Source organism: Brachypodium distachyon, chromosome 4 (genome assembly GCF_000005505.3).
Source record: "Brachypodium distachyon strain Bd21 chromosome 4, Brachypodium_distachyon_v3.0, whole genome shotgun sequence".
Taxonomy (NCBI): Eukaryota; Viridiplantae; Streptophyta; class Magnoliopsida; order Poales; family Poaceae; genus Brachypodium; species Brachypodium distachyon.
The window spans coordinates 17,467,234-17,494,387 of NC_016134.3; the positions used below are offsets into that span (position 1 = coordinate 17,467,234).

General features: G+C 43.6%; 1 protein-coding gene across 5 annotated transcripts; it reads left to right on the top strand.

Moving 5' to 3' along the window:
• Positions 1-1,361: 1,361 nt before the first annotated feature.
• On the top strand, positions 1,362-18,887 carry LOC100830449. Of its 5 annotated transcripts, none has more exons than XM_024463450.1 (21): positions 1,362-1,583; positions 1,933-2,236; positions 2,365-4,521; positions 5,310-5,400; positions 5,516-6,285; positions 6,369-6,769; positions 6,970-7,049; positions 7,615-7,699; positions 7,776-7,867; positions 7,961-8,029; positions 8,170-8,206; positions 8,853-8,935; positions 11,615-12,052; positions 12,199-12,235; positions 12,303-12,366; positions 12,442-12,578; positions 13,151-13,216; positions 13,326-13,440; positions 13,550-13,588; positions 16,106-18,096; positions 18,378-18,887. In XM_024463450.1, the coding sequence occupies exons 2-20, from the start codon at positions 1,951-1,953 to the stop codon at positions 16,291-16,293; spliced, it is 5,235 nt and encodes a 1,744-aa protein (XP_024319218.1). In that variant the 5' UTR covers positions 1,362-1,583; positions 1,933-1,950; the 3' UTR covers positions 16,294-18,096; positions 18,378-18,887. The 5 variants fall into 5 exon arrangements, with proteins under 5 accessions (XP_024319218.1, XP_014758582.1, XP_010237664.1 ...); XM_014903096.2 differs by having other exon boundaries at positions 16,106-17,117; XM_010239362.3 differs by having other exon boundaries at positions 1,362-1,567.
• The last annotated feature ends 8,267 nt before the right edge of the window (positions 18,888-27,154 follow it).

Genomic DNA, 27,154 nt, shown 5'->3' on the forward strand with positions numbered 1-27,154 from the left:
ACATGAAGATTTTGCAGCGATTCGGAGCGAAGTTCTCCCAGACTGAGGACGCCGCAGGATCGTCGCTTTTGTCCACAAAGGAAGACGAGTATGCAGATCTCGTGGAGAGGATCTTGCCATCCAATCGACACAATCGCGAGTCTTCGACCTGTAAATTCAAGACCACATAAGCCAACAAGTTTTGCAAATCGCCAAATTCAAGGGTAGCGGCATGGGAAAGCTTGGGGTGAAAGGTTGTAAGGCTGTCGAAAAAGAGCATGGCCGAAGCAACAAAGATGTTAGGCCTGAGGGAGTGGGAGAACAAAGCAGGGAAATGGGAGGCGAGTGTGTCCTCCCCCAACCAAAGATCAAGCCAGAAGAAAGTTGAGCGGCCGTTGCCAATGGAGACCTTGGTTAGGCGGCGAAAAAGGTCAAGACCAACCATCAGGCCCTTCCAAACAAACAAATCAAGAGAATTTGAATCCCACGTGGTATTGTTAAGAGAAGAACGAGGGCATCACAAACAACAACTATCATATCCGGAGTAAAGAGAGATATACATAGATAAGCACTACTACCTGTTGTAAGGGATGCATTGGGGCCCTTATATCAGAACGGATGTAGTAGTTACTTGCAGATGTGACAACATGTGTACGTGTATCAAGAATGAAAAGATGATGACATGTGGGTCCATTGGAAGAAAGAATAAAAAAAAGAGAGAAGCCATGGGATGAATTAACAACTTTTTGTTGAGGATACCATAATATCATTCTATTGTATAATCCCTCCGTCCGGTATTAAGTGTCGAAATTTGTCTATATACGCATGTATCTACACGTTATAATGCATTTAGATACATGCATATCTAGACAAAGGTGTGACACTTAATACTGGTAGCTGGAGCAAGTTTTTATTGAAACTCCCAAAAATTAGACAATGATCTACTATGGGGATCCGTCCACTTACTTGTCTAGATAACATACTTTCTCCGTCCAACAAAAGATGTCTCAAGTTTGTCAAAATTTGGATGTATCTAGACATGACTTAGTGTACAGATGCATTCAAATTTAGTCAAAGTTGAGACAACTTTTGTTGGACGGAGGAAGTAAGAAAAACGATTGTGCTATATGAAAGTTAACTGATTTTTAGTTAACAGATAAGTTCAGGTACGAAACCGTTACATCTTAACCCAACGGCAGCATGCGAGAGATTGCATAACGTGAATGATGTCCAGATCTTGCTCCAAGATTTTTAGCATGTCAACATTTTGTAATCAAGCAACCGAGAAATAACCACAAAAGACGCGGGGACGCCGAATACGAAACTTCATTTAGCATTTAGCGGCGCGGCAAAGCGCGGGAACGTTCATAAATACTAAGCGGCAGCGCCGGCCGTTTCCCCGGCAAAGCAAAGAGACCAGGGAACGAGGGTCATTACTCTTCGTTCCCCTCCATTTCTCCGGAGTCGCGGTGAATTCGCAGATTATAATCCAGAGGCCGGCCGGCCTTTCGACGATTAATCTTCCTCACCCTGCCCATGTGGTTGCCTGTATCTCACCCCGAGATTATTTTCTGCGCTGCTAGCGAAGGTGGCTACAGCAATCTGTTAGTTCTTCGCCTACTTCTCCTCCCAATTTTCTTCTTCTTTCTGCTGTGCTTGTTTTGGATTTTTCTTTTTCGTTTTCGTTTTGGCTCTCGTGCTCAAGCTCCTGTACGACTTAATCCGGTTACAAAATTTCTCCAATACTCGGCAACCGCTTTGCCCGGGTTTTTGAGCAACGGTGAAACCCAACCCCCGCAAAACTTTGGGCGTGCTAGTGCATACTATCCTCCCTTTAGATCCGCGCCTTTTGCTCCATCGCCTTTAATCTCCGGCGGCAGGAGTACGCCGAGTCCCTTTCTCGGTGTTATTTGTTCCTTTTTGTCTGATTTGGTCTTGTACTTCTTTGTGCAGGTTGTGTTGGAAGCAAGGATGGAGCGGTCGGGATTCAACTTGCAGGCAAATCCTGCTGAGAACCAAGAAAATTGGACTCCGGCCATGTCGGCGGGGAGGGGCAATAGGCCCCTAACCCTGGGCGATGGCGCGCACAGCACAGGCTCGCAAAATCTAGCACCCGGGAGCGGTGCTCAACAAGATGCCGGCCCCTCCATCCGAGCGTCCTGTAGCTTGCCTGCAGGATGCACACAGGTGCCGATAAGTATCTTGGTGTTCCATAGGCGGCGGAATGAAAGGGGATCGAGGCCCCGCGTTCCAGGAGGTGAGTGTTGGTACTTTTGCTTTCAGAGGTTTTATGTTAGTTTCATCCAAGTTTTGTGGCTGAATGTCTGAACCGTCTTATGTTATGAAAAGACTGACTTCCTTTTCTGGTTTGGTTTTCCTCTAAAGATTCTGAAGCTGCACCTTCTATTCAGCTTCCCCGAAGTGATTTCTTTTCACTCGGAAGGGCGTCAAATGATGTTGCGAGTGACATGTCAAATGGTTTTTCTTGTCCTTCAGCACAAGCCACTCCAGTTAGTTGCAATTCTGAACATCCATCTATGCATTCTCAGCCAAATGGTTTAGATGCCGAAGCACCCAATACTGAGATTCAAGGAAATGATGGCCAACTACCATCATCATCATCATCAGCAGCAGCAGCAGTTATCTGTGATGTCCACAGTAAATTAGAGTCAGCTATTCCTTCAAGCACCGATGAAACACAAGGCCAACACACTAAACAATTGATCGAACTACTTGGTGAAGGTGCAACTGATCACAACATGCATAACTACCAGCGGACGCCAAAAAGGCCCAGGACACAACTCAAACAGAATGATCCCACAGCTGCGTTCAACGAAAGAACACTGACTGAGATAGCGATTCAGATTGCAAGTACTGAAAAGGTTGAAACATTCCAGAGTGAGGATACCCCTGTACGAAAAGCAAAGCCTTGGAGGAAGAAACATAGAGCAAAGGTAATACGTGAAGACAAGTCAGGCAAGAAGCAAAACTCTGCAGTTAAAACGCCAGAAGAGAAGTCTCTGAATCAGAAAGCCAAGAGAAGTTATGTCCGGAAGAAAAGAAATCTCAGCTCTCTGGAGAAGTTCCCAGGACCTGTTACCGACCAATCAATATCTGGAGAGACAGAAAATGCTGCTAGAAGCAGAACTGCATCAGTTAGAAGAAGACTGCAATTCGAACTCGGTGAACAAGGAGCGCAGGGAGACCAATCATCAACAGGCAACTCATGTCAACATAACGAGAAGCTTGCTCATGCTAAAAGTTCTTTGTGTTTGATGACTAGATCAGCTGCGCAGATTGGACATGGACTGCAGGCAGACATGGAAAATTTACCAGGAGGATTTGTTTTTGGCATGACACGCAAACTGAACGAACTGTTAGATGAGTATATACATTTACCCGAAATCACACCAAAACCTACACAAGAAATTTCACCTGCAACTTCTGGATGCCTTAGCAGGGAACCAGCAGGAAAACAAGAAAGTGTGGGAAGCACTCATGATCCTGACACCACAAGGATGGGGGTAACTATAATGGAAGGGAACAACAAGGACTTAGGGGTGAAATACTCTGACATTGATGGTTTTGATATGAATCGCTCTGCTACATCTATACCTGAAACAGAATCCACAGAAAGTCAGGTGACTAAGGTGTCGAAACTGGCCGAAGAGGAACATGGACAACAACATAGACAGAGTGATTCCTCCCTCACCGGTTCACAAGACTCCATCATCTTGAGGACTGCTGCTGAGATGCTAGCATTTTGCCAAGCTGGTAGGGTAAAAAAGAAGCGATCGGTCCGAGCCCGTCGGAATTCGTTTTTTCCTATTATGGATGTTGAGAAGAATAATTCCCAAGCACTGACAAGGTTAACTCAGTCATGCATGGAGGCCCTGTATGAAAGTTCCTGCATTAAATTTACGACCAAGAAACGTTCATGGAAGGAACGACTTTATTCCACCAGTTCCATTCAACCAAATATGGACAAGAAAAACATGTTTTCGTCTGGAAGCATTTTTTCTGGTGGATCTAATGGGTCAAAAGGATCAGATGGAACTTTTCAGCAGACTTTACCTCAGGCTCCAGATAATAGAAGAATCAAGCTTGATATCTACTATGAAGTACCAGAAAGAAGCTCAGAACATACATCAACTGTATCATATATGGATTATCTCCAAGAAGTTGCAGCAAGGCTGGAACAACTTGATTTGAACACCAACCATGTGCATAGAACTGGGATTCATCCATCTTTGTCCACGCCCTCTGTTGTCTCATTCAGAGCAACAGGTGGTGTGTCAAATTCTCTTGTGCCATATAGTGGCCTCCCGTACGAGAGGCCGTTGCATTTAATCAAGAAGCAGCGCCCTCGAGCTAAAGTTGACTTGGATTATGAGACCACAAGAGTTTGGAACCTTTTGATGGGGAAAGCAGCCGAAACTGTAGATGGGACTGATGTTGACAAAGAGAGATTCTGGCAGAAAGAAAGAGATGTTTTTCAAGGCCGTGCTAATTCATTTATAGCACGAATGCGACTAGTTCAAGGTACTGTGGTGCAGGTGTAAATTCATTTGAGACCTAAAATCAATTTTAATGTTCATGATGCCGAATTCAGCTTTCCTTTAACATTCTTGTTATCCCTTCTACTGCTAACACCTATCTCAAGAGTCAAGAGTTTGCTAACAAAGAGAATTAGTCGATGTAGCTGTTAAATATTGTCATGTTACCTCTTTCTACTGCTGGGACCTATCTAAAAATGTTCTATGGGTGCTATAATTTTAGAGGTTGAATGATAATTTCTTTACCTAGCATCTCTTATATTGAAAAATAACCCCACTGCTCAATGTGGTGAAAATTGCAATTATTAAGAATTTGGAGATCTTCTGTAGAAGTCATTGGCCACTCAAAACTTTAGTTCTCTATTGTGACAACTTAATAGGTAACATTTAAAGATTGAAATTTGAGAAGCTGACTTCTTCTTTCTAAATCTAGGTTTTGAATTTCATAAATGATACTACCTCCGTTCCAGAATTCTTGTCTCAAATTTGCCCAAAAATGGATGTATCTATTCCTAAATAGCGTCTAGGTACATGTAATATTTCGACAAGAATTATGGAACGGAGGGAGTACAACATAAGAACTTTATGTCAATTAAAATACAGGTGGGTAATAGAATAGTGAGTTTTTAGACTTATTGTATTTCTGTGTATGACCATTGACCATTGCAGTATAAAGGAATGATAAGTGTGGAATATTACCTACTGTTTTTTTTTAATATCCATGAACCCGTGGTTGAAATTTGTAGCTAAACTTCGAATTGCTTGTTTTATCAGGTGACAGACACTTCTCTCCTTGGAAAGGATCAGTAGTTGACTCCGTAGTAGGAGTATTCCTCACCCAGAATGTATCTGATCATCTTTCAAGGTATTATTTTCACAATCAGGGTGTTTGTAACAATACTCTCAGTCCTTTAAAATAAAAGGATGAATATATCTTGTTTACAAACTATTGTTATGATTGCTATTTTTATGAAATGCAGCTCTGCCTATATGGCCCTTGCTGCGAGTTTTCCTCCAGGGTCTGTCGATAGCAATTGTAAGGATGGTATTACCAGTCAAGACAATGAAGAAATCATTAGCACGAGCGCAGTAGGAGACATAAGCATGTTTGACTTTTTTGGTAGTGCTGCAAGATCAGATCTAGAAGCAAATGAGGGTTTTTGCATCCACCAAGAGACAGAAATAGACCATAGAGCACACCAGTTTCTAGATTTCTCTTCGATAGAATTAACTGCATCAGCAAGAAACCCACCAGAGAAACAGTCCCAGAAGGATATGTCATCTTCTGAGAGTGTTGCAGTTTCCAAAACTGTTCTTCAAACACAGTTATCTTTGAGTCTGGGAAAAAATTGTGCACCTAGATATTTTGTTGGTGGTGTCGATGGTGCAGCTTTTCAGCAGCTGAAAAGCAATTTTGGTGGAAATTCATTAGCAGGAAATGATGCGGCAACCAATGAACTTGAATGCCGAAGAATCGAAACAGGAGCTATGAATGACAATGGTGTAGGTGAACAAGTGATTCCCTCTACTTCTGTGATGTATCCATTTATCTCAGTTGATAATCGACAACCAGATGTGGCAAATGAACCATATGTTTCTTCGACATCGCACAAGAGTGCCACAGATTCTGCGTCAGCACACCCCAAAAATGGCGTAGTTGAGGAGAAATTTTCTCTTCTCATGCCATTTGATAATCACAAGACTGTGGCCCCTACACTAACTACTCCCGAAACAAGCACAGATCTTCCAGGTCAGCAAGCATCTCTTTCTTCTATCACTTCAATCGACATACAATTTTGTTAGTTGCTTGACAGAAGGTTGATGTCCGTGCAGTCGAACTGCAGTACGACAAAAGGACCGGTTCTGAAGCATCAGACTTGCAGCAGCATGAATCACTCTCTGTTACCGGTGGAGATGGAATGATAGCAGATACAGCAAGCAGGGCGGATGAATCTACTTTAAGATCTGGTTTTATTTCCCACAATGCAGTGCCAGATAAAGCAGCACAAGCATCAAAGCCAAAGAAAACAAGAACCACGAATAAAAAAAATATGGAAAATTTTGACTGGGATAAATTTCGAAGGCAGGCTTATGATGACGGTCACATGAATGAAAGATCTTTTGAAAGAAGAGACTCCGTTAATTGGGAAGCAGTACGGTGTGCAGATGTACAAAGAATTTCTCACGCTATTCGGGAACGAGGAATGAACAATGTTTTGGCAGAGCGAATCCAGGTACTAATTGAACATTAGGATGTAATAGGTTTTATTTGCACTGCATGATGTTTTGTTGAAAGTTAAAACTATGCTCTTTGTCAGAAGGTTGTATTAGCCTTTTGGTTAAATAATTATGTGGAATCAAATTTTCTGCTGTAGCACTAGAAATCTGATAGCCACTTTTATAGTTATGCTCACATTAATTTCTGTTTTCACAGAATTTCCTGAAACGTTTGGTCAGAGATCATGGAAGCATTGATCTTGAATGGTTAAGAGATATCCCCCCTGACTCAGCAAAGTAAGATACTCAGCATACATAATGCTTGTATCCACCCACTTGGATCTCCTCCCTTTGTACTCTCCTCTTTGCGGTTTGCGCACTATATTCTCTCTCACTTGTATCTCTTTACCTTGCTGGTGATATTTTTAGTGTTTGAAATGACAAGTCAACTACTCCCTCCGATCCTAAATTCTTGTCTCAAATTTGCCCAAATATGGATGTATCTATTTCTATTCTTAAAAAGGGTCTAAATACATGTAATATTTCGACAACAATTTAGGATTGGAGGGAGTATAAGTCTGCAACTGAAGTGTGTGAAAGAATCAAACGGAGCAAGAGGTATAACAAGTTAACATTGACATTTAATACCTAAAACTGAATTCTATGTGGTAATGTAGAAGTTACGTACGTGAATGGAACAAGCGTATTAACAAAAGGTTGTAATATGTTATGCAGTTGACTTAAGCACTGAAGGACTTGTTCAGTTTTAGGATAATTCTGAAAGCCAATGCAGAGAAATTACTTCTATTGGTTTCTCGAAAAAGAAGGTGTTCTATTAAAATTGATTTCATTTATCTTTTAGGGATTACTTACTCAGCATACGTGGACTGGGACTCAAAAGTGTTGAGTGTGTTCGTCTTCTGACATTACATCATCTTGCCTTCCCTGTAAGTTGCTGTTGGAGTAATTCTATTTCACCTGCAGTCAATTTCATATTTACACAGCAATGCTTTGTTCACTCAGGTTGACACCAATGTTGGCCGCATATGTGTAAGACTGGGATGGGTGCCCATTCAACCTCTTCCTGAATCTCTACAGTTACATCTCCTCGAGCTGTATGTGTCCTGCATTACAACATTTATCTCATTGTGTATTTTCTGTTGAAAGTTGAAGGTTCCTTATGTCGATCTGGTTTTTGCTTATCAAAGATATCCTGTCTTGGAGACTATACAAAAGTACCTTTGGCCTCGTCTGTGCAAACTTGATCAGCAAACACTGTGAGTTATACCATATCAGCTTAATTTTCTGCACTTGATTTTTGTTGGCAAATTATAGGTTACCTCAGCAAATCGCAATCTCTGTAAATCATGTATAATAAGAACTAAACTAGTTTGACTGAATTATCTCAATTTCACAGGTACGAGCTCCATTACCAGATGATTACTTTTGGAAAGGTAATTTATTAGGATCTACAGATGGATTCGTTCGAAACCAGTAAATACTCCCTCCGTTACATAATATAAGGCGTATTAGGTTTCATTAAGACAAGGCTTTGACCAAGAATTACTCTATTAATATGTTGTGAGATACTCCCTCCTTTTCTAAAAGCTTGGTGCATATGCTTCATGCACAAAGACCAAGAAACTCATAATCCTCTACATGCTGGACGATTTTGCCCTGGCTAAGACATAAGAGCTCTTAATTATCCGGCTACCCAACGCTTAGCACTTTGCTCGCATTAACGCGGCCAGTTCTAGAATTCAGAGTTATTAGCCGCATGCAAGCTTGCATAGCGCCATGCATGCATGCAGAGCGTTAACTTTGCAGGGAGAAGACGATGAGATCTTTATGCGCCAACCTTTTGAGGGAAAAGCAAGAAAAACTTATGCGCCAATCTTTAAGAAAGAGGGAGTATATACTATGAAACCACAACTATTAGTAAATACTTTTGATAACGAATCTAGCCATACCAATTTCATGTCATATAAACCACATCTTAACATAGTATTCTTGGTCAAAAGTCAAAACCTTGTCTTAACAAAGCCTTATATGCCTTACATTATGGAACAGAGGGAGTACTTATTTCTATAATCAATGCAGGTGTTCTGTACCAAAAGCAAGCCAAATTGCAATGCATGTCCAATGAGAAGTGAATGTAAGCATTTTGCAAGTGCCTTCGCAAGGTATTATCACATTTGCTTTACTCAAGAAATAGTAGCTGATATCTAGCACAAAACAAGAATCGAATGGAGCAACCATGAGACTTGAAAACAATTAGCACCAATTTCACTTGCATGATTGATCCTTCCACAAAAAGGGCATACTCCTGTTGGTTGAGACTTCTGAGACACACACTACCTCCACTCACAATATACCTGCTGATGAGGAGAAAAGGCACTGGTGCTATACACCTCAGAAACAGTTTTATGTCGTGGATGTCGTTTTACTTACCTTGATCAGATGGTTCTGTTAATTCCGATACACATATTTTTTCTTTTTTGAAATGGAGGACGAACCTCCTGCCTCTGCATCGAAATGATGCACACAGCCTTTTTTTTATTATATTATTCAACGAAACATACAAATACATTGATCAACCCAAAGCCGGCTTTCAAACGACAATTGTCGGAACACCTACAAACTTGATGAAGGGAGTGACCATGATCGGGACCTCATATCCTGACCACACACCAACGCACCTCATCTAAATCCGTTGGCCACAACAGGGCACAACCGATCCAGCAGATCCTTAGCACGCACCAAATGCGCACGCTTGCAAATTAACCTTGCCAGGTCTGCCATCGACGTCACCACGGCGTCAGACAGCTCCACCGCCCTGCGCTTGTCCATCAAAACATGCCCGTCGCCGAGACCCTGCTGTGCCATGCTGCCGAGCTCCGGCGCCGTCGATGCGGTAGATGAACACCGCTCCGCCAGCAAACCCCTCCAGTTACAGCACGTGCTCCAAAACGATGCCCACTGGAGGGATGACCTTGAAAGTGCCATCATCGTCCGATCCAGGAGACCCAGATCTAGGGTTTTCCCCGGAGCATCCCGAGCAAGGAAGTGCCAGCTGCAAAGACGATGCCTTCGACAAGGAAAAGACGCGAAGACGCCTCCATCGTCCACCTCGGTTTTCACTGGCAGCCATGCAAGTCCAATCCCGGAGCTGACTGGAACGATGCGGCCGCGTCAACGAACTTGCAAAACGGATCGGAGGTGCCCGGTACCAATTGAAGATCGGGCCTAAGCATCCCCGCCACGCACAGATCCGCCGCCCTTGCCGATCGGAGGCGGAACCGCCAGATCGCAGCCACCAGACTGCCGTCCGCCGCGCCGCTGCCGTTCCGTACATGACGCTGCTGCCAAAAGCCAGAGGGCCTCGCCACCGTGATGCCCGGCCTGCACCACGTCCAGGCCCAGGGGTAGCGTCCCGCGCCGCCGAACCCACGCGCGAGGAGATTCGATCGCCCAGCCGCCGCTGGCGACGACCAAGCTTCGCTCGGCCACGCCCTCTGGCGGCGGCGGAGAGGGAGGAAGGAGGTGTGGGTGAGGGCTGGCGATGGGACTAGGGATCCCTCCCGGTCGCCTCATGGGGACGATGCGAGAGGTCACGATCCGTTTTTCTCGTGATCACGTACGGTCCGGCAATTGACAAGCTGTGCCTGGCTGGGAGTCTAACTCGAGCAGCCTGCAGTGACCGAGGGCGCCTAGTCTCACCATATGAGGTGGGTTGCAGGGAAGGAAGGCAACGGCGTCTCCTCAGGGCTATTGGCTAGTCTATCCAGAAACAAGGGCTATCACACCATACCGGAGGGCCTCGTTGGGGGTGCGGGTGTGCTGGTCTTGAGGTCAGCGTCCTCTGCCACAGCTCCAGGCAACATGCCAGGCACCGGCAATAGCACTAGCCTCCGAGATGGTGGAGATCGTCGTTGAGGTGAGATGGTCCATTGTTGGGGGGGCAGCCATCAGGCCGCCACTGATGTCGAGATCGTCGTTGTTGGCCATCGGGGCTGGTGTCGGCGCGACTGGCGAGGGAAATGACTGGTATGTCATGGCCTTTGGTGAACAACAGGCCATGGACCAACCACCACCTATTCGATCTCGTCGTTGTCAACCGGAAGCACATCAGGTGGCTTGGGTGACAGTCCATCGTCGAGCACGGACGAAGCCTTGGCGTAGGGTGGGGTCAGCTGGACCAGATTTTATGCCCACATTTATGGATGAGTGACGAGGCCCATTTTGAGGGAGGCGACATTGCCTTTCTGCGAGTCCTGCTTGTTGTCAGGTTTCATCCCCAACCTCAAGCAAAGACCGCGTCAACAATTTGAAACAAATCAAAGCTGATGAGATCTCATGTTCCATTCATTGCAGAAACCGTGGCATGAGCTCCGGAAGATTTCCTCTTCATGCCCCGATGACCTCTATTTCTCATCCTTGGCTGCTTCTAGCAGCCCTCGTCAGAGTCATCCAAAGCCTCCTCGGTGGTAAGATGGTGAACCTCCGAGCATGACCCAATGAGCACCTGCGAGGACTTAGGTTTTTGAGCATCGATGGGGGGCGGGGTGCTTAGAAGGAGTTTTGCGGCTGCCCACTGCTGTATCCAGAGTGGCAGGTGGTGGGGCTGGGGCAGCTGGAGCCAGGGTAGCTCGCAGCGCAGAGAGGGAGAGCACAGTCATCAATTCACTCGTCGGTGTTCTTTCCGCTTCTACATCTCCAGTGCACACATTATTTTTCTCTTGTGCAACCAGAATGCATGAGGCACTTTGCTTGGTCTTGCCAAGGAGCTTTTTCTTTCGTGTACTTTATTGATTTTTAAGTTTCTTCTTGCTTTCTGAATCCTCATTTCTTTTTTAATGCAGTGCACGGCTTGCACTTCCCGCGCCTCAGGAGAAAAGCTTGGTGAAGTCGAGCAATCAATTCAGTTTCGAGAATGGTGGCTTGCCCACTCGGAATTCAACTGTTCTGCCTCAACTCGAGGGAAGTACCTTTGGAAGGGATTTTCCTGCTAACAACTCTGAGCCAATAGTTGAGGAACCAGCAAGTCCAAGGGAGGAAGAATGTCCAGAAACTTTAGTAAATGATATTGAAGATTATGATGTAGATACTGGTGAAATCCCAACAATAAAGCTTAACATGGAGACTTTTGCTCGGAACTTGGAAAATTGCATTAAAGAAAGCAATAATGACCTGCAGTTTGGTGATATCGCAAAAGCACTTGTTGCTATTAGCACTCAAGCAGCTTCGATTCCAGCCCCTAAACTAAAGAATGTGCACAGGCTTCGGACAGAGCACTATGTGTAAGCAATGAACTGAGTTTGCTTTAGCTTAAATATGCATCACTTTACACTTACTACGTAGCTATTGTTTTCCCTTGTAAAGCATGTTTTTTGTTCCGAAAATGTTCAATTTGATCGCTATTACTGAAGTTAGATTCTACTTGCAGTTATGAACTTCCAGATTCGCACTCTCTCGTGCAACAGGTTAGATACTGCCATCTTCATTTAAGCATTTCAAAACATCGCTCCTGATTCAGAAATTGATTAACAGCTAGAACTTGACCAACGGGAACCTGACGATCCAAGTCCTTACCTGTTGACCATATGGATGGAAGGCAAGCTTATTTTCTTTGAGAAAGCATGACTGCTCATGTAAGTTGATCTTCACTAATATTGTGGCAAATATGCAGATGACATAAAGGAAATGAGCAAGGCATCAAAATCATGCTGTGACTCTGAAGTGGAAACTGGCTTTTGTAATAATGAGTGTCACTATTGTGTGCCTGAGAGAGAAAATCAATCTAGATATGTCAGAGGCACGATTCTGGTAAGGCAATCCTGGTAACCACGAGTACTGATTAGAGTAGAGATGTTAGTGAGGTGAATCAAGTGCCTAGTTTCGTAGTCCAGAGAATGCTACCTAAGCCACCCTGGAAAGCTGGATCTAAATCCCTGAATTAGTACAGAAAATAAAATTTACAAAGTTGTTAACTTACCTGCTTGCAAATAACTGTTTATCAAATGCACTTTTTTATGTTAGTTTGTTATATGAAAATAGTCTAGTCTTTTCTCAAAAGAAAACAGCAGTGTATATTCTGGCCTTCTGGGCCAATCCTGGCGTATTAAAAAAAAATATATTGTTAAGCTACATGATGCATAGTAACAGTTTGAGGAATATGAATAACTTGTTGCTAGTAGACCAAATGCACTTCTGTTGTTTTGCATAGTAACAGATGCATATTGCTGAGTTTTTTTAGCCGTTCCATCAATGCAAAAGAATATTGTCAGTAAGCTACCAAATACCACCAACAGTTCAGTAATAATATAAAAGATTCATTGTCGGTCTGGAAAATTGCATGTGCTTCTCCACTAATGACAAGTTTACCGGAACATGAACAGGTTCCGTGTCGAACAGCTATGAAGGGCAGTTTCCCACTTAATGGCACTTATTTCCAAGTTAACGAGGTATCACGTCTTCCCTTTTTCCACAAGAATAGGTTAGAGAAAAGCTGCTAGCTGTGGGCCTCCTCTCTCTACGGAGTGGACTTTCAGACTTGTGAAATTATTCATGCAGGTATTTGCTGATCACAAATCTAGCCACGATCCCATATATGTTGCAAGGGAGCAGTTATGGAACTTGCAAAGGCGTATGGTCTACTTTGGGACCTCAGTGCCGAGCATATTTAAAGGTTCTGACTAGCATACATCAACAGTTCAAAGAAATCTTTATTTGTTTTTTTGCGGGTAAAAGAAATCTTTATTTGACCTAGTACCAACAAATGCTATTCCATTCTGTAGGTCTAACAACTGAAAAAGTACAACAGTGCTTCTGGAGAGGTAAGAATTATACATTTCATTTGGGTGTCAGTGCATGGTACAGTTGGGAAAGATAGTGCTGCTGTTCTCATCAAAGATACAACTAATGGTTAACCAGTTCTTACAAGCGTTGTTGTGAATCTTGATCCACAACGACATAAATGCTGTGCTGAAGAAAGCCAGATAAAATAACTAGGAGATAATAGATCAATTATTTCTTGCTTGCCTCAAACATAGATAAAAAAATTCTCGAGAAAATGAAACAAACATAGATAAATGACATCCTTATAGAGTAGATGCTTAGGCCCCTAATGCAATTTGAACTCTAGACGAATTAGACTCCTTCAATCCAATCCCAGATTTCCTAATACAATACCATTGCCTAAGGACTCACACATGCTTTGAGATAACCTTATAATATGAAGAGATCTCTGTATATTATTACGGAAGAACTGCTGGATCATCAATTCGACGGACCATTGAACTAATGCAAAGTGGAAGAGAGCCTGTTCATGAAATTTTCTTCTAAATGCACAATGGCTACGGAGCAAAACAATTTCCTGGTTCTCAAAACGATAAGAAAAGGTGGAAGCCTCTCTCTCCCCCCAAACAACTCGCCAGAACCTTTGTTAAAAAGTTCTCCCTGCCCCTCCCTCTTCTCCCTGCCCTCATGCTGGTGACGAATAGGTGAGGGTCCCACCCTGTACAGCTCCTAAATACTATTAGGCTTAGTTTAATTTTCTAGCTTAGCTAGATCTTGGAGCCTTCCACATAAGATCACACAGATGATGGTTACTATCTCTCTCAAAATCACTATGCTCAGGATTTGATGTCATCCTCGGGTCTTACTGATACACGGATTGCTAGAACACCCATGGTGCTCCATTTTATAGTTGCACCCTACTATGACGCTCGTCTCGAGGATCCCTCCCATTCTCTGACAATTGACATATTGTAGGCATCCTTGTGTACCTCACTGTGGCCTAATCTGGTATTTGCTCCTGCGGTTCACATTCTTCAGTTTGCCAGTGGTCCTACCTCAGTTGACTAGTGACTTCCTTCGTGTACTTCGATCCGAGGGGGATAACATCTTGCCTGTTGTTTTATACTCGTGGTAATCAGCCTTATGCTTACTCCTAGCTCCATGTGGGTGAATGAATATGTTGATTGTTGCTTTGTCATGTGGTACTTTCTCTTTCTTTGTACTTCTCTTCTCTCATTGCATGGAAGTCTAAGAAATAGGCTGCATTGTCTCGTTCTGGGATTGAGGCTGACCTTCAAACTATTGCTATCTGGGTTTTGTTGATTATTGGTTGATCTTGGCGTTTCATATGATCCACCCACACATCCTTTTTTTTACAGCAGGACTGCTACTCAGGTAACAGATGATCCGGTAAAGCTTGAGCTAACTGAGCATATATTAGCGTCGATGCTTTCTTCACGCGCTTTCACGGCCAACAATCAACCAATTACACTTCTTGACAAAACCTCAAACTGGAGGACAACCTAAGCTTCGTGTCCTCAAACCCATGTGAATAGAGTGTGGGCCCAAAATATGAAAATGTATCAAGTAAAATGGTTCATCAGTCCAAAAGACCGGTGCTGGCATATCTAGATAGTGCACGATTGCCAAATTCAAAAGCATCACATACTAGTTTCCTCATGTCCGCCCGATTGTATAGCTGAAGGTATTACCCAATATGCACGCAAACTAAAGTTGTCCCAAGCGATCAACACCTCCAGAAGCCACAGCTGATACTCACCACAGTATCCGATTGATCAATGCACAAAAGGCCCATTATGCCTTATTCTAGTCCCAGTCATCTTCCTTGCTCTCATCTCTTGGAAGACAAAAATTCTGAGGCAGACAAAACTAACTGAAATGATGTAATGATATCTTAATATTTCCAAATGGGAATGAAAAAGTAAGATACAAATGCATCCAGCGAGTCAGTAACATGTTTATCTGCTCCTGAATCAATTATCCAATGTAAATAAGATGCACGTTTGTGGATGCAAGAGACTGCCGTAGCTCTGCTAATGTAGGCATTGCTGGCGAAGTTACCAAAGTGGTCAATGAGCAACGGTAACAAGTCGAAGAGTAGTGGTGGTGACTTCTGAAACAATGGTTTGGGGAACGATTATGTGTGTCGCTCAGGGACCAAAACCCCTTTTTTTGCAGAGCTATCCTACTAGGATTAGGATTACATTTAAACCCTTACCCTGACTAGACCAAAACTCAAACTCTCCAACAGAACCAACTACAATCTGTTGATAATGACATCACCCTAGCTAGACTTGTGTCAATGACTGAGGACCAGCAATGCCCTCGCATACTCTTTCAGCCAGAACTGCTGGAGTTCTATAGCATTTCAGTGCAATTGTACAGATAATATCCTTGATGCCTCATGTGGGGCCAAATACACTGCTAGTATTTCAAAGCTCTTCTTCCTGGGTAAATGGATTAGGATGTTAGTATATTGGGCTCAAAGGAATTTATTTGAAGTTACCTTGACAAAGAGTTAACATGCAATGCAGGATTTGTCTGTGTGCGAGGATTTGACATGGAAACTAGGGCACCAAGGCCTCTATGCCCCCATTTGCACCTTGCAGCAAGCAGATTGCCCAGATCACGCAAGACAGCAGAAACTGGTCAAAACTCCAGTTCAGCCAAGACAGCAGAAACTGGTCAAAACTCCAGTTCAGCCAAGACATCAGTTTCATAAATATGATGGCAATGGTAAAGCATTGGCTCTCGATCTGTGCATTGGTCATATCAGTTCCGGCCGGACGACAGCCAATCTTCTAGGAAATGAAACATGGAAATAGGAACCTGGAAATCACTTGGCCTGAGACAGCCTTCCTCCTAGAAATAGAACTATGGAGTAGGAACTTATTTACTTTCTGTTTGGTTTATCTGCTGCACTAGCTGGCAAAGGACCTTGTTTATGTGCCAGATTTCGTTGTATATATATGTCATCGGTTTTCCGTATTAAGCCTGGCTCACCGACGACCTTTTTTATGTTACATCTTTTTATGTACTCCTGCTCGTATCATTGTTAAGTGTGTAATGTGTATACTGTAGGACTGGCCCATATGAGGCCCATGTAGACATGTACATAGCAAACTATCACTAAGGAATACAGTATGGAATTCCTGATTTCCCCATTTTGTAAGATGGTATCAGAGCCACGAACCCTAGCCACCATCTCCCGTCACTGATCTTCTCCGGCGAGTTTGCCGCCGGGCGGTCAGGTCTCTGGCGAGTACCTCTCTCTCCGCCCTCAGGCGAGTGCCTCTTTCCTTCCCCGATTTGCTGCTGCTCGAGCTTCTTCTCCGTTTGCTACTGCTGGAGCTTGTTCACCGATTTGCTGCTGCTGGAGCTTCTTCTCTGATTTGCTGCTGCTGGAGCTTCTCCACAGCCGCCATTTGCTGTTCTTGGAGCTTCTTCTCCGATTTGCTGCTGTTGGAGCTTCTCCACAGGCACCTCTGGAGATTCTGCTCACAGCCTGAGTTCTTGGTTGTTGCTTCTGCTGCAGCTTGCATTGAGGTGTGTGTGACATCTCTTGTTAGTCTTATTGACTATGGCATCAGACCCCTTCCATGGGACTGGTTCTCTTATGACCTCAGATATCAAGCTTGATGGCCTGAATTACCGTGAGTGGGCTGCATCTATTCGTATGCAACTTCGATCCATTGGTATGGCATCTCACCTCACTGATGAGCTTCCAGATAACAGCAAGGATGATGGTAAGAAGTTTTCTGACTGGCAGCGCACTGATAATCGTGTGATGGGCTTCTTGTGAATAAATGCTGAAGTTTCCATTAGAATGAATTTCATCGATCTCCCTTCTGCAAAGAAAATGTGGGAGTACCTTCAGCAGCGTTATCAACAAAGTAGTGCAGCTCTTCGCTATTCCATTCGACAAAATCTCCAGAACCTTCAGCAGCAGGATATGTCAGTTGAAGAATTTCATAGCTCTTTCACAAGGTTGTCGAGACAGCTTGATTCCATGGTGCCAAAGGCCTGCTCAGGATGCAAAGAGTGCGCAGCTAAGGAGTTGTACGAGGAGCAAAATATAATGTTTGATTTTGTGATGCGACTTAGGCCAGATTTTGAGCAAATAAGAGGTCAGCTTCTTAGCCGAACCGAGCTCCCAAACATGGCAGTGCTCTCTCGTCTTTGCTTGCTGAGGAGACCCGCCTTCGCTCACTTGCCTCATCTTCGGTGGCTCTTCCGCATGTGCTTGCTTCTTCGGTCGTTCCTCAGCTTGGAGTTGCTGCTGCCCCCTCTTTTAGTGAGATTATTTGCTCTCACTGCAAGAGGCCTGGCCACCGTGTTCAGAGATGTTTCAAGTTACACCCGGAGTTGCTGGCCGAGCTAAGGGCCAGGCGTGGTGCTTCTCAGGGGGGTGCGCCTCGGCGTGCGACCAATGTCCCTTCAGCGTCTGCAGCTTCAGTCATGACTGTTCAGCCTGAGATGAGCCATCAATTGTCCGGTGGTTCAGCAGCGTCTACTCCTGCACTAGGTACTTCTCCTTCCTGGGTACTCGACTCAGGAGCTTCTTTTCACATGACTTCAGATGCCTCTCAACTTGCCTCATGTCAGTCAGTTACAGATGGTACTTGTGTACAAACAGCTGATGGCACTTCTTGTTCGGTTACTCATCATGGCACTCTTTCCACTTCTCAGTTTACTATTCCTGATGTGTCTCTTGTGCCCAAGCTGTCTATGAATCTCATTTCTGTTGGTCAACTTACCGACATGAATTGTTTTGTTGGTTTTGATGATTCTTCTTACTTTGTCCAGGATCGTCAAACCCGAGCACTCGTTGGTACTGGCCATTGCCGTAGACGTTCTCCTGGACTCAGTGGCCATCAGCGTAGACGTTCTCCTGAACTCTATGTTCTTGATCACTTGAGTCTACCGTCGTCATCCTTTTGCCCTGACACTACTTCAGATTCAGCCTTAGCTTTGGGATCTGCATCCTCTGCTATGTTTCCTTTTGTGGCATCATCGTTTGGGACATTTGTGTGGTTCCCGCCTATCTACCTTAGTCCATGAGGGAGTCCTAGGTCATGTGTCTGTTGATCCTAGTTTCGATTGTAAGGGTTGTAAGCTTGGCAAGCAGATCCAACTTCTGTACCCTACTAGTATTTCCATCTCTAGTTCCCCTTTTGATCTTATACACTCTGATGTTTGGGTCCTGCTCCTTTTGCCTCTAAGGGTGGTCACAAGTACTATGTTATATTAGTTGATGATCACTCTCCATATACATGGATCTACTTTATGAAACACCGCTCTCAATTGTTGTCTATATACCGGTCTTTTGCTTGTATGGTCCACACTCAATTTAATGCTGCTATTAGAATTTTTCGTTCTGATTCATGGGGGGGGGGGGGGGGGGGGCGATACATGTCGACCATTTTTCGCCAGTTCTTTTCTTCCGAGGGCACTCTCCCTCAACTTTCATGTCCTGGTGCTCACCCTCAAAATGGTGTCGTTGAGCATAAACATCGTCACATCATTGAGACTGCCCGCACTCTTTTGATTGCCTCGTTTGTTCCTTCTCACTTTTGGGCTGAGGAGGTCTCAACGGCTGTTTATCTCATTAATATCCAGCCATCTTCTCGCCTTGAGGGAAAATGTCTCGGAGAAATCTTGTTTGGCTCTCCTCCTGAGTATGACCATCTTCGAGTTTTTAGTTGTACTTGTTATGTTCTGTTGGCACCTCGAGAGCGAACCAAGTTAACCGCCTTGTCGGTTGAGTGTGTTTTTCTTGGGTATAGTCTTGAGCATAAAGGATATCGTTGTTATGATCCATCTGCCCGTCGTATTCGCATGTCTCGAGATGTCACCTTTGTGGAGGACCAACCCTATTTCTACTCTTCTTCCATTCCTAAGTCTCCGTCACCTCCAGATTCAATTTCTTTCCTCTATCTCCCTCCTATTCCGTCTTCTGATTCTTCCACTGACATTCCAATACCTTCTTTTGTTCCTCCTGCATCACTTGATACATCTTTACCTACTCCTTCAGTTGTTGACATATCCCCTTTTCCTTACCACTATAGTCGTCGACCTCGTGTTTCCACTCAGGATCAGCCTTCCACTTCTTCTCCTTCCAGTGTACCGGCGAGTACCACCGATGCTCCTCATGACGATCAACAACCTGCCTCGCCTTCTAGGCACCGCTTCGTGATCGTGGTAATTTATCTCTTCCTGAGAGATATCGTTCTACTGCTGGAGTTGTATGTGAACCTAGTACTTATGAGGAGGCCGCGAGTATTCCTGAGTGGCAGGAATCTATGTCAGAAGAGCTTGCAGCATTGGAACGTAATGGCACTTGGGATCTTGTTCCTCTACCAGCTCGAGTCATTCCTATTACGTGCAAATGGGTGTTTAAGATCAAAACCAATGGTAGCACGCTACAAGGCTCGTCTTGTTGCTCGTGGTTTTCAGTAGGCGTATGGCCGTGATTATGATGAAACTTTTGCTCCCATTGCTCATATGACAACTGTTCGGACTTTGATAGCTGTGTCGGCAGCACATTCATGGACTAGCTCCCAGATGGATGTGAAGAATGCTTTTCTTCATGGTGATTTACATGAAACCACCGCCCGGCATTGATGCTCCTGCTGACCATGTTTGTCGCCTCCGACGTGCTCTTTATGGTCTCAAGCAAGCTCCCAGGGCCTGGTTTGAGCGGTTCAGTTCAGTTGTTTGTGCTGCTGGATTCTCTCCTAGTGACCATGATCCAGCATTATTCACTCATACCTCCAAGCATGGACGCACGCTACTCTTGCTTTATGTGGACGTCATGCTCATCACTGGAGATGATTTGGAGTATATCACCTTTGTGAAGCAGCAGTTCATGATGTCTGATTTGGGCCCTCGCAGCTACTTCTTGGGGATTGAGGTCACCTCTACAGTTGACGGTTACTATCTCTCTCAGCATCGATATATTGAAGATCTTATCTCTTGTTCTGGTCTCACTGACACACATGTTGCTGCTACACCCATGGAACTCCATGTACATCTTCGTAGTAGTGATGGTGTCCTGCTTGATGATCCCTCTCGGTACCATCATATAGTTGGCAGTCTTGTTTATCTTACTATCACCAGACCGGATATTGCTCATGTTTGTTGATGTACTCAGCTAGTTCGTCAGTGCTCCCACATCAGTCCATTACAGCCACTTGCTTCGTGTGCTGCGTTATTTGAGGGGCACTGCTTCTCAGTGCTTGTTCTATGCTCGTTCGAGTCAACTCAAGCTTCATGCTTACTCTGATTCGACATGGGCGAGTGATCCCATTGATCGGCGATCGGTTACTGGCTATTGCATTTTTCTTGGCACTTCTCTGATCGCAGGAAGTCTAAGAAGCAAACTGCAGTGTCACGAACAAGTACAGAAGCTGAGCTTCGGGCGCTGGCCACCACTACTTCTGAGATTGTTTGGCTCCGTTGGTTGTTGGCTGATATAGGTGTAGACTGCAAGGATCCTACACCTCTTCTTTGTGATAACACTGGGGCCATACAGATTGCCAATGATCCTGTCAAACATGAGTTGACTAAGCATATTGGAGTGGATGCTTCATTCACTCGTTCTCATTGTCAGCAGTCAACCATCGCCCTTCAGTATGTGCCATCTGAGCTTCAAGTTGCAGACTTCTTTACCAAAGCTCAAACTAGAGAGCAACATTGTCTTCATAGTGGCAAACTCAATGTGTTAGATTCTCCAAACCAGTTTAGGACTGGCCCATATTAGGCCCATGTAGACATGTAGATAGCAAACTGTCACTAAGGAATACAATATGGAATTCCTGATTTCCCCATTTTGTAAGAATCATAACTGGCTGTTTCACTGCACCTGGCAGGTATAATCACTGTCAGATCAACAGTTGTTTTCTTGTCTTTTTCTTGACACTTCACTAGAAATGGGTCGCTTCCTTGGCGTGCACTAACCGCTTTTTTCTCCGAGGCTTTTATGTACAATCTTAGAGCATATTAAGCGAAACATAAATAAGTAAAATGCACTAAAGTTCTAAAGAATTATGGGGATGCCAAGTTAGTTCTAAAACGGTGAAAATGTAAAAGTGAGTCCTAAAAATGTAAAATTGAGTCATAAATACACATGGTGGAAACACCTCCTCCGAGACAATATATTGCAAAGAAGGCCTCAAAAGTTCTCTTCTAATCATGTCATGTATAGCTGTATAGGACCTCCGTTGATTCATTTAGCCTGCTTTTAAAACTCAATTTTGACATTTAAAAAACACACTCAATTATGCATTTGTGTAGTCATAGAACTAGCTTAGCAACCAACAATACTTTCAGAACTATCAGTGCATTCACTCTCAAGAGTGCATTGTTGGATGCATACTTTACATTGATGTACTTGCAACAACACCACGGAAGCAATATGCGTGAGCTTAATATTTGTGAAGGACAACTCCCTGTGTGCAATCACTAGGTAGAGCAATATGGGATTTTTTATTTTTATTTTTTTTGTGGTAGCATATGCACTAAACTCCTTAGAGAAGGGTTTAAACCCCAAGCAAACATTAAAGTTGAACAAATCCTTTAGAGTCTAAAAGAAAAACCTTGTAAATAAACAAATAGCACATCATTGTAGATTTATGTGCACTTACAACGTTTTTCTTGAAAAAGAAACTTTCTTGAAAACAATAATAGAGCCCTTCTTTATGTTAAATAATACGGGTTTACTATGGAGAAATCGTCCCTTTTTAGTTAGAAATCAGTCGACGCGTTGTCTGTCGGATCTTAATCCAACGGCAACACGTGGGAAAGAGACCGGTGGAGAGTGGGGATCTAGATGCCAACTGTTTTGGTTCGTCTAGTGAGATTTAACCATTTCTTCTTGAAAAAACAGGCACTTGAGACATAGCCACCCGAAATGATACTTCCTCCTTTCACGAGGAATTAAATCCACACATTTTGAGGTTTATATTTGACCATCAGTTACACAAAACTTTTTTCGAATACGAATCCTATGGTATAATTTTGTAACACAACCCATGTATCATTAGTCTAATTGTTGGTTAAAGTTAAATCTCAAAATATGTGGGCGTCATTGTTTGTGAAAAGTTGGGAGCAATAATAATTAGGCGCAATAGAGACCTTCCTAATTGTTCTTGTTTTGCTCAAACTGCGAGTAGAATTTATGAAATGTGAAAATAAAAAGAACTTTGACTTTTTTCCGGAAGCACGACAGACGCCTGAAAGATCGGTATGGTCGACTATAGTAGGGTAAATAGGTGCCTAACAAATTTTACTTTTCTTTTTCTTTTCCTTGAAAGACACAAACACTTAATCCTAGGGCTCACTAGATTCTCTAAACTGAATGCAATCCTAGTATGAAATGCAATAGTCGAAGAACAGAAACAAAAGATAAACAATATAATTTTGCAAGTAAGTAAAGGGGCAAGATTGATAACACTTGGGAGACGAAGATTTGGCTCTGGAGTTCCACCTTTTGGAAAGGTGTACGTCTCCGTTTGAAGGAGTGCTCTACCACAAAGGTAGAGGCGCCACAAAATCTTATTCTATTCTCCTCTCATAACACCACAAAGGCGAGTCGAGCTCCAATAATGACTTTCTTGAAAGCGAACGCCGAACCTTTACAGACAAGGAAAAGGACACGTCTCCATAGCCAAATTGGAGGCTCCTTCCTGAGTCCACGAGCACCACTACACCAAGGATGTGGCCTCTTGGAGACACCTTCCGGCTAGGGATCCCAAAATCTACAAAAGAAACAAGGAGAATCAACTTTTTGACTAAACCCTAGATCTAGCTTTTCTCCTCCAATCCTCAAAGAATCAACAAGGGGATGCTCTATGGAGAGAGATCTAGAAGATTTAAGCTTTTGGAGTTCTTGCGTGAGAGAGGGACTGTTCTTGAGCTTGCTCGGGTAGGAAACCCATTGGGAACGAAGGGTTATTTATATGGGGTCCCACAATCTAACTGTTATGGATTGATTCGTCCGGGGGGGGGGGGGGGGAAGTTCTGTGAATCACCGGAAGTGCCACTCAAGGTCCGGTCCAACTTCCGCAATTCCCACAGGGAATTCCAGAGGCATCACGAACCTTGTCCGGACGTTGGCCGGAAGTTCCAGCAGGCCGGAACATCCGGACCTGGGATAGTTTTGGCACAATAGCTAGAAAGCAGGTGTTGCTCTCTCTCTCTCTCACTTGGGTAGGCAATTTGTGGGTTCAAAATGTATGTTTGTGTACGTGAAGTTGATTCACCCAAATAACTTTCCATGTGGACTCCCTCTTTATAGTGTGGAGTTTCTACGAGTCAAATAAATTAAAAAGTCATTAAACTCCACTACGCTTCTTTCCTTTTGGGGGGCAACGAATCGTCTTACGCCATTTGATATCAAACCTGAAACACTTAGCGCACGATTAGTCCACACAACATATTGTTATCACCACCAAAATCCTTAGGTAGGGAAATGCCCTTTCGGATGCTCACAAACATGTACGTACTCTCACCTTACAAACGCATGCACGCACGTTCTGGCCCTATGAGCACTTCCGAAATACTGAGCCGGCAGATCTTAAATTTGAGAAAGTCATCACAAGTTTCTCGTTGTTTAGGGGTACATCATTTACCATTGAAAGAATATCGTTGATTAAATCCTAAAATAAATCCTAGTAAATACGAACACCCTTGCTAACTCTAGGATTTAAATACTGGTGGACTAGTTTCACCACAAGAAACCTAACCGGTTGAGCTATCTCAGTTTGTGGAATTCTGAAATTTTATGCATATAAAACCATTTTTCTTCAAATTGAGGTATTTTTGAAATACAACTATGTTGTAGTAAATATATAAAAGTGCATAAAAAACTCAGCCCTTAGAGAAAGAAACCCAAAAAGATTATTAGGTCGAGGAAAGGCCCCAAAACGACCGACTGCACCCACACACGTGGGGAACAAACTCACTCTGGACATTGTGGATCACTGGATTGTGATGGTTGGACATTCCTGGTTGGAAATACGTGCTCGACGTGGAGCAAAACATGGGCTGGTTGGGCGGGGGGGGGGGGGGGTATGTGACACATTTTTCTTCCTTTTGTGGACAGAATTGAGAGAAGAATGTCTAGTACCACAGCTTTACTCTCATATGGCAGAAAATTAACTATCATTAATTCGGTGCTTTCCTCTTTGGCAACCTATACAATGCGCTCTTTGCAATTGCCTGTTAAGGTGGTGAATCATATTGATAAAATTAGGAGAAGGTGCTTGTGGAGTAAGAAAACTGCAAATGGAGAATCTAATAATGCCTTAGTGGCCTGGGACAAAGTATGTAGACCTAAGAAGCATGGTGGTCTTGGAGTCATAAATCTGGGAGTGCAAAATCAAGGAAAAGCATCTGTTTAAATTCTTTAACAAGGAAGGCATTCCATGGGTGAACCTTCTATGGGAAGCATATTACCAGGTTGGGGTTCCTCAAGCTATGATCCCCGTTGGCTCTTTCTGGTGGAAGTCAATCATAAAACTAATCCCTCTCTTTAGAGGTATCAGCTTCTGGAGATACTATTTTATTATGGAAGGATGCTTGGGTTAAGGAGGAGTCTCTATCTTCAAAGTTTGCATGCCTTTTTTCTTATGTCGGAGATGAAGACATTTCTATTGAAAGTTACTGTAATCTGGGTTCCATTGGAGCTGGATTCTGCATCCCTATTTCCCCTGAAGCTCTAGCTGAAATGCATCAATTAGATGATTTAATTATGGAGGCTGATATTTCGGTTTTCAGAAAGGACAAATGGATTCCTACTTGGGAGACTGCCTTTTCAGCAAGGAAATTCTACAATTTCTGCTTCCGAAGAATTTCACCACCACAACCTTTCCTTTGGATATGGAAATCAAAAAAACCTCTCAAAGTTAAAGTATTTATGTGGTTGTTACTCAGTGACAGACTGAACACCTCGAAGAAATTACAACATTGAACTAGTCTGGATTGTGTTCTTTGTAATGCTGGAGCTGAAGAAACATTGCAACACCTGTTTTTGGATTGTCAATTCAGCAAGCAATGTTGGCACCACCTTCAGATCACCTGGCCTTCTGGATTCACTTGCTTAGAAGCTCTTCCGGTGGTTAAACAACAATTAAATAACCCTCTCTTGATAGCCTCGAGGGTGTCCCGATCTTTCGATGAGATACCTAATTATCGATTTGGTAGGAGGTGACGTTGACGATCCGACTACAACCTAGGAGGCAGCGCCTTAGCGATCGATACACCAACTCCAGAAGGTTATTGATCCCGCGGGGGCACGATCAACCTGACCACGAAGGTCTTTGTTCCTGCAAGCAATCGAAGAACAAGCAAGAACAAGATGAAAAGCAATCTGAAATTGCGAATAGGAGATATGAAGATTCACGAATCTGAATACTCAATATAGTTGGAGTCTTGATGACGGTAAAACAGGTGGTCTAACCGACACACGCGATTACACGAAAGTAGCAAAGGCTAAACTTTATCTAATCAAAACCCAAGGCTCCATGGGGGGGCTCATGGGGTATAAATAGGAGGGGAACTAGGTGGTTTTCGGACAGGCCCTTGAGGGACTCCGAAACGGCCTAGGAATCCTCCTAAAACACAACGAAAACATCTAAAAATTGGCTGGACCCTATTATATGGCTTTAGGCCCAATAAAGCAAGGTTATAACCCTCATCTTTGGCCCATAGATACCCATTGGAGGGAGAATCCTCCACTTGGCCGAAATCCCATTGATGAAGAGGATGCGGCTTTCTTCTCATCTCTCGTTATGGCGGTTTCAGTGTTTTGAAATCATCACTTGAGCTAGCTCCCGCCACCTTGCTGCCACCTCCATGGTTTGCTGTCCAACGCTGATCCTTGAGGTGCAAGCTAGGTCCTTCATTCCTAAAACACATAAAAGAACCCATCTTAGACAGCAGCATATTCTCATTAATATTAAATGAAGTATCGAGGAACGAAAGTACCTGATAATTTAGTTGTCGTGCACGAGCTCTAGTAATTGGTCCGTGTATCTCCGGTACTTGAGGTGTATGTGCTGTAGGGGCTGTGGTTGTATCATTAGTTGGGATGTTCTCATCATCCTCCCCTTCTTGAATCGAAGTCGTCCTCGACGGTAGTTCATCTTCTTCTCCCAAATAAGGCTTCAAATCTGCAATATTAAACGTGAGACTAACCCCAAAATCTGCAGGTAGCTCAAGTTTATATGCATTATCATTAATTTTTGCTAACACCTTAAAGGGACCATCAGCTTGTGGCATTAACTTAGACTTGCGCAAATCAGGGAAACGATCTTTGCGCAAATGCAACCAAACAAGATCTCCAGGTCCAAACACAATTTGTTTTCTGCCCCTATCTCCCGCAAGTTTATACTTAGAATTCATGCGCTCAATGTTCTCTTTAGTCGTCTCATGCATTTTTATTATAAGTTCAGCACGTTCCTTAGCATCAAAGTTAACTTTTTCAGAAGTTGGCAAAGGTAACAAATCAATTGGTGCACGAGGCATAAAACCATAAACAATTTCAAAAGGGCACAATTTTGTGGTTGAATGCAGTGAACGAT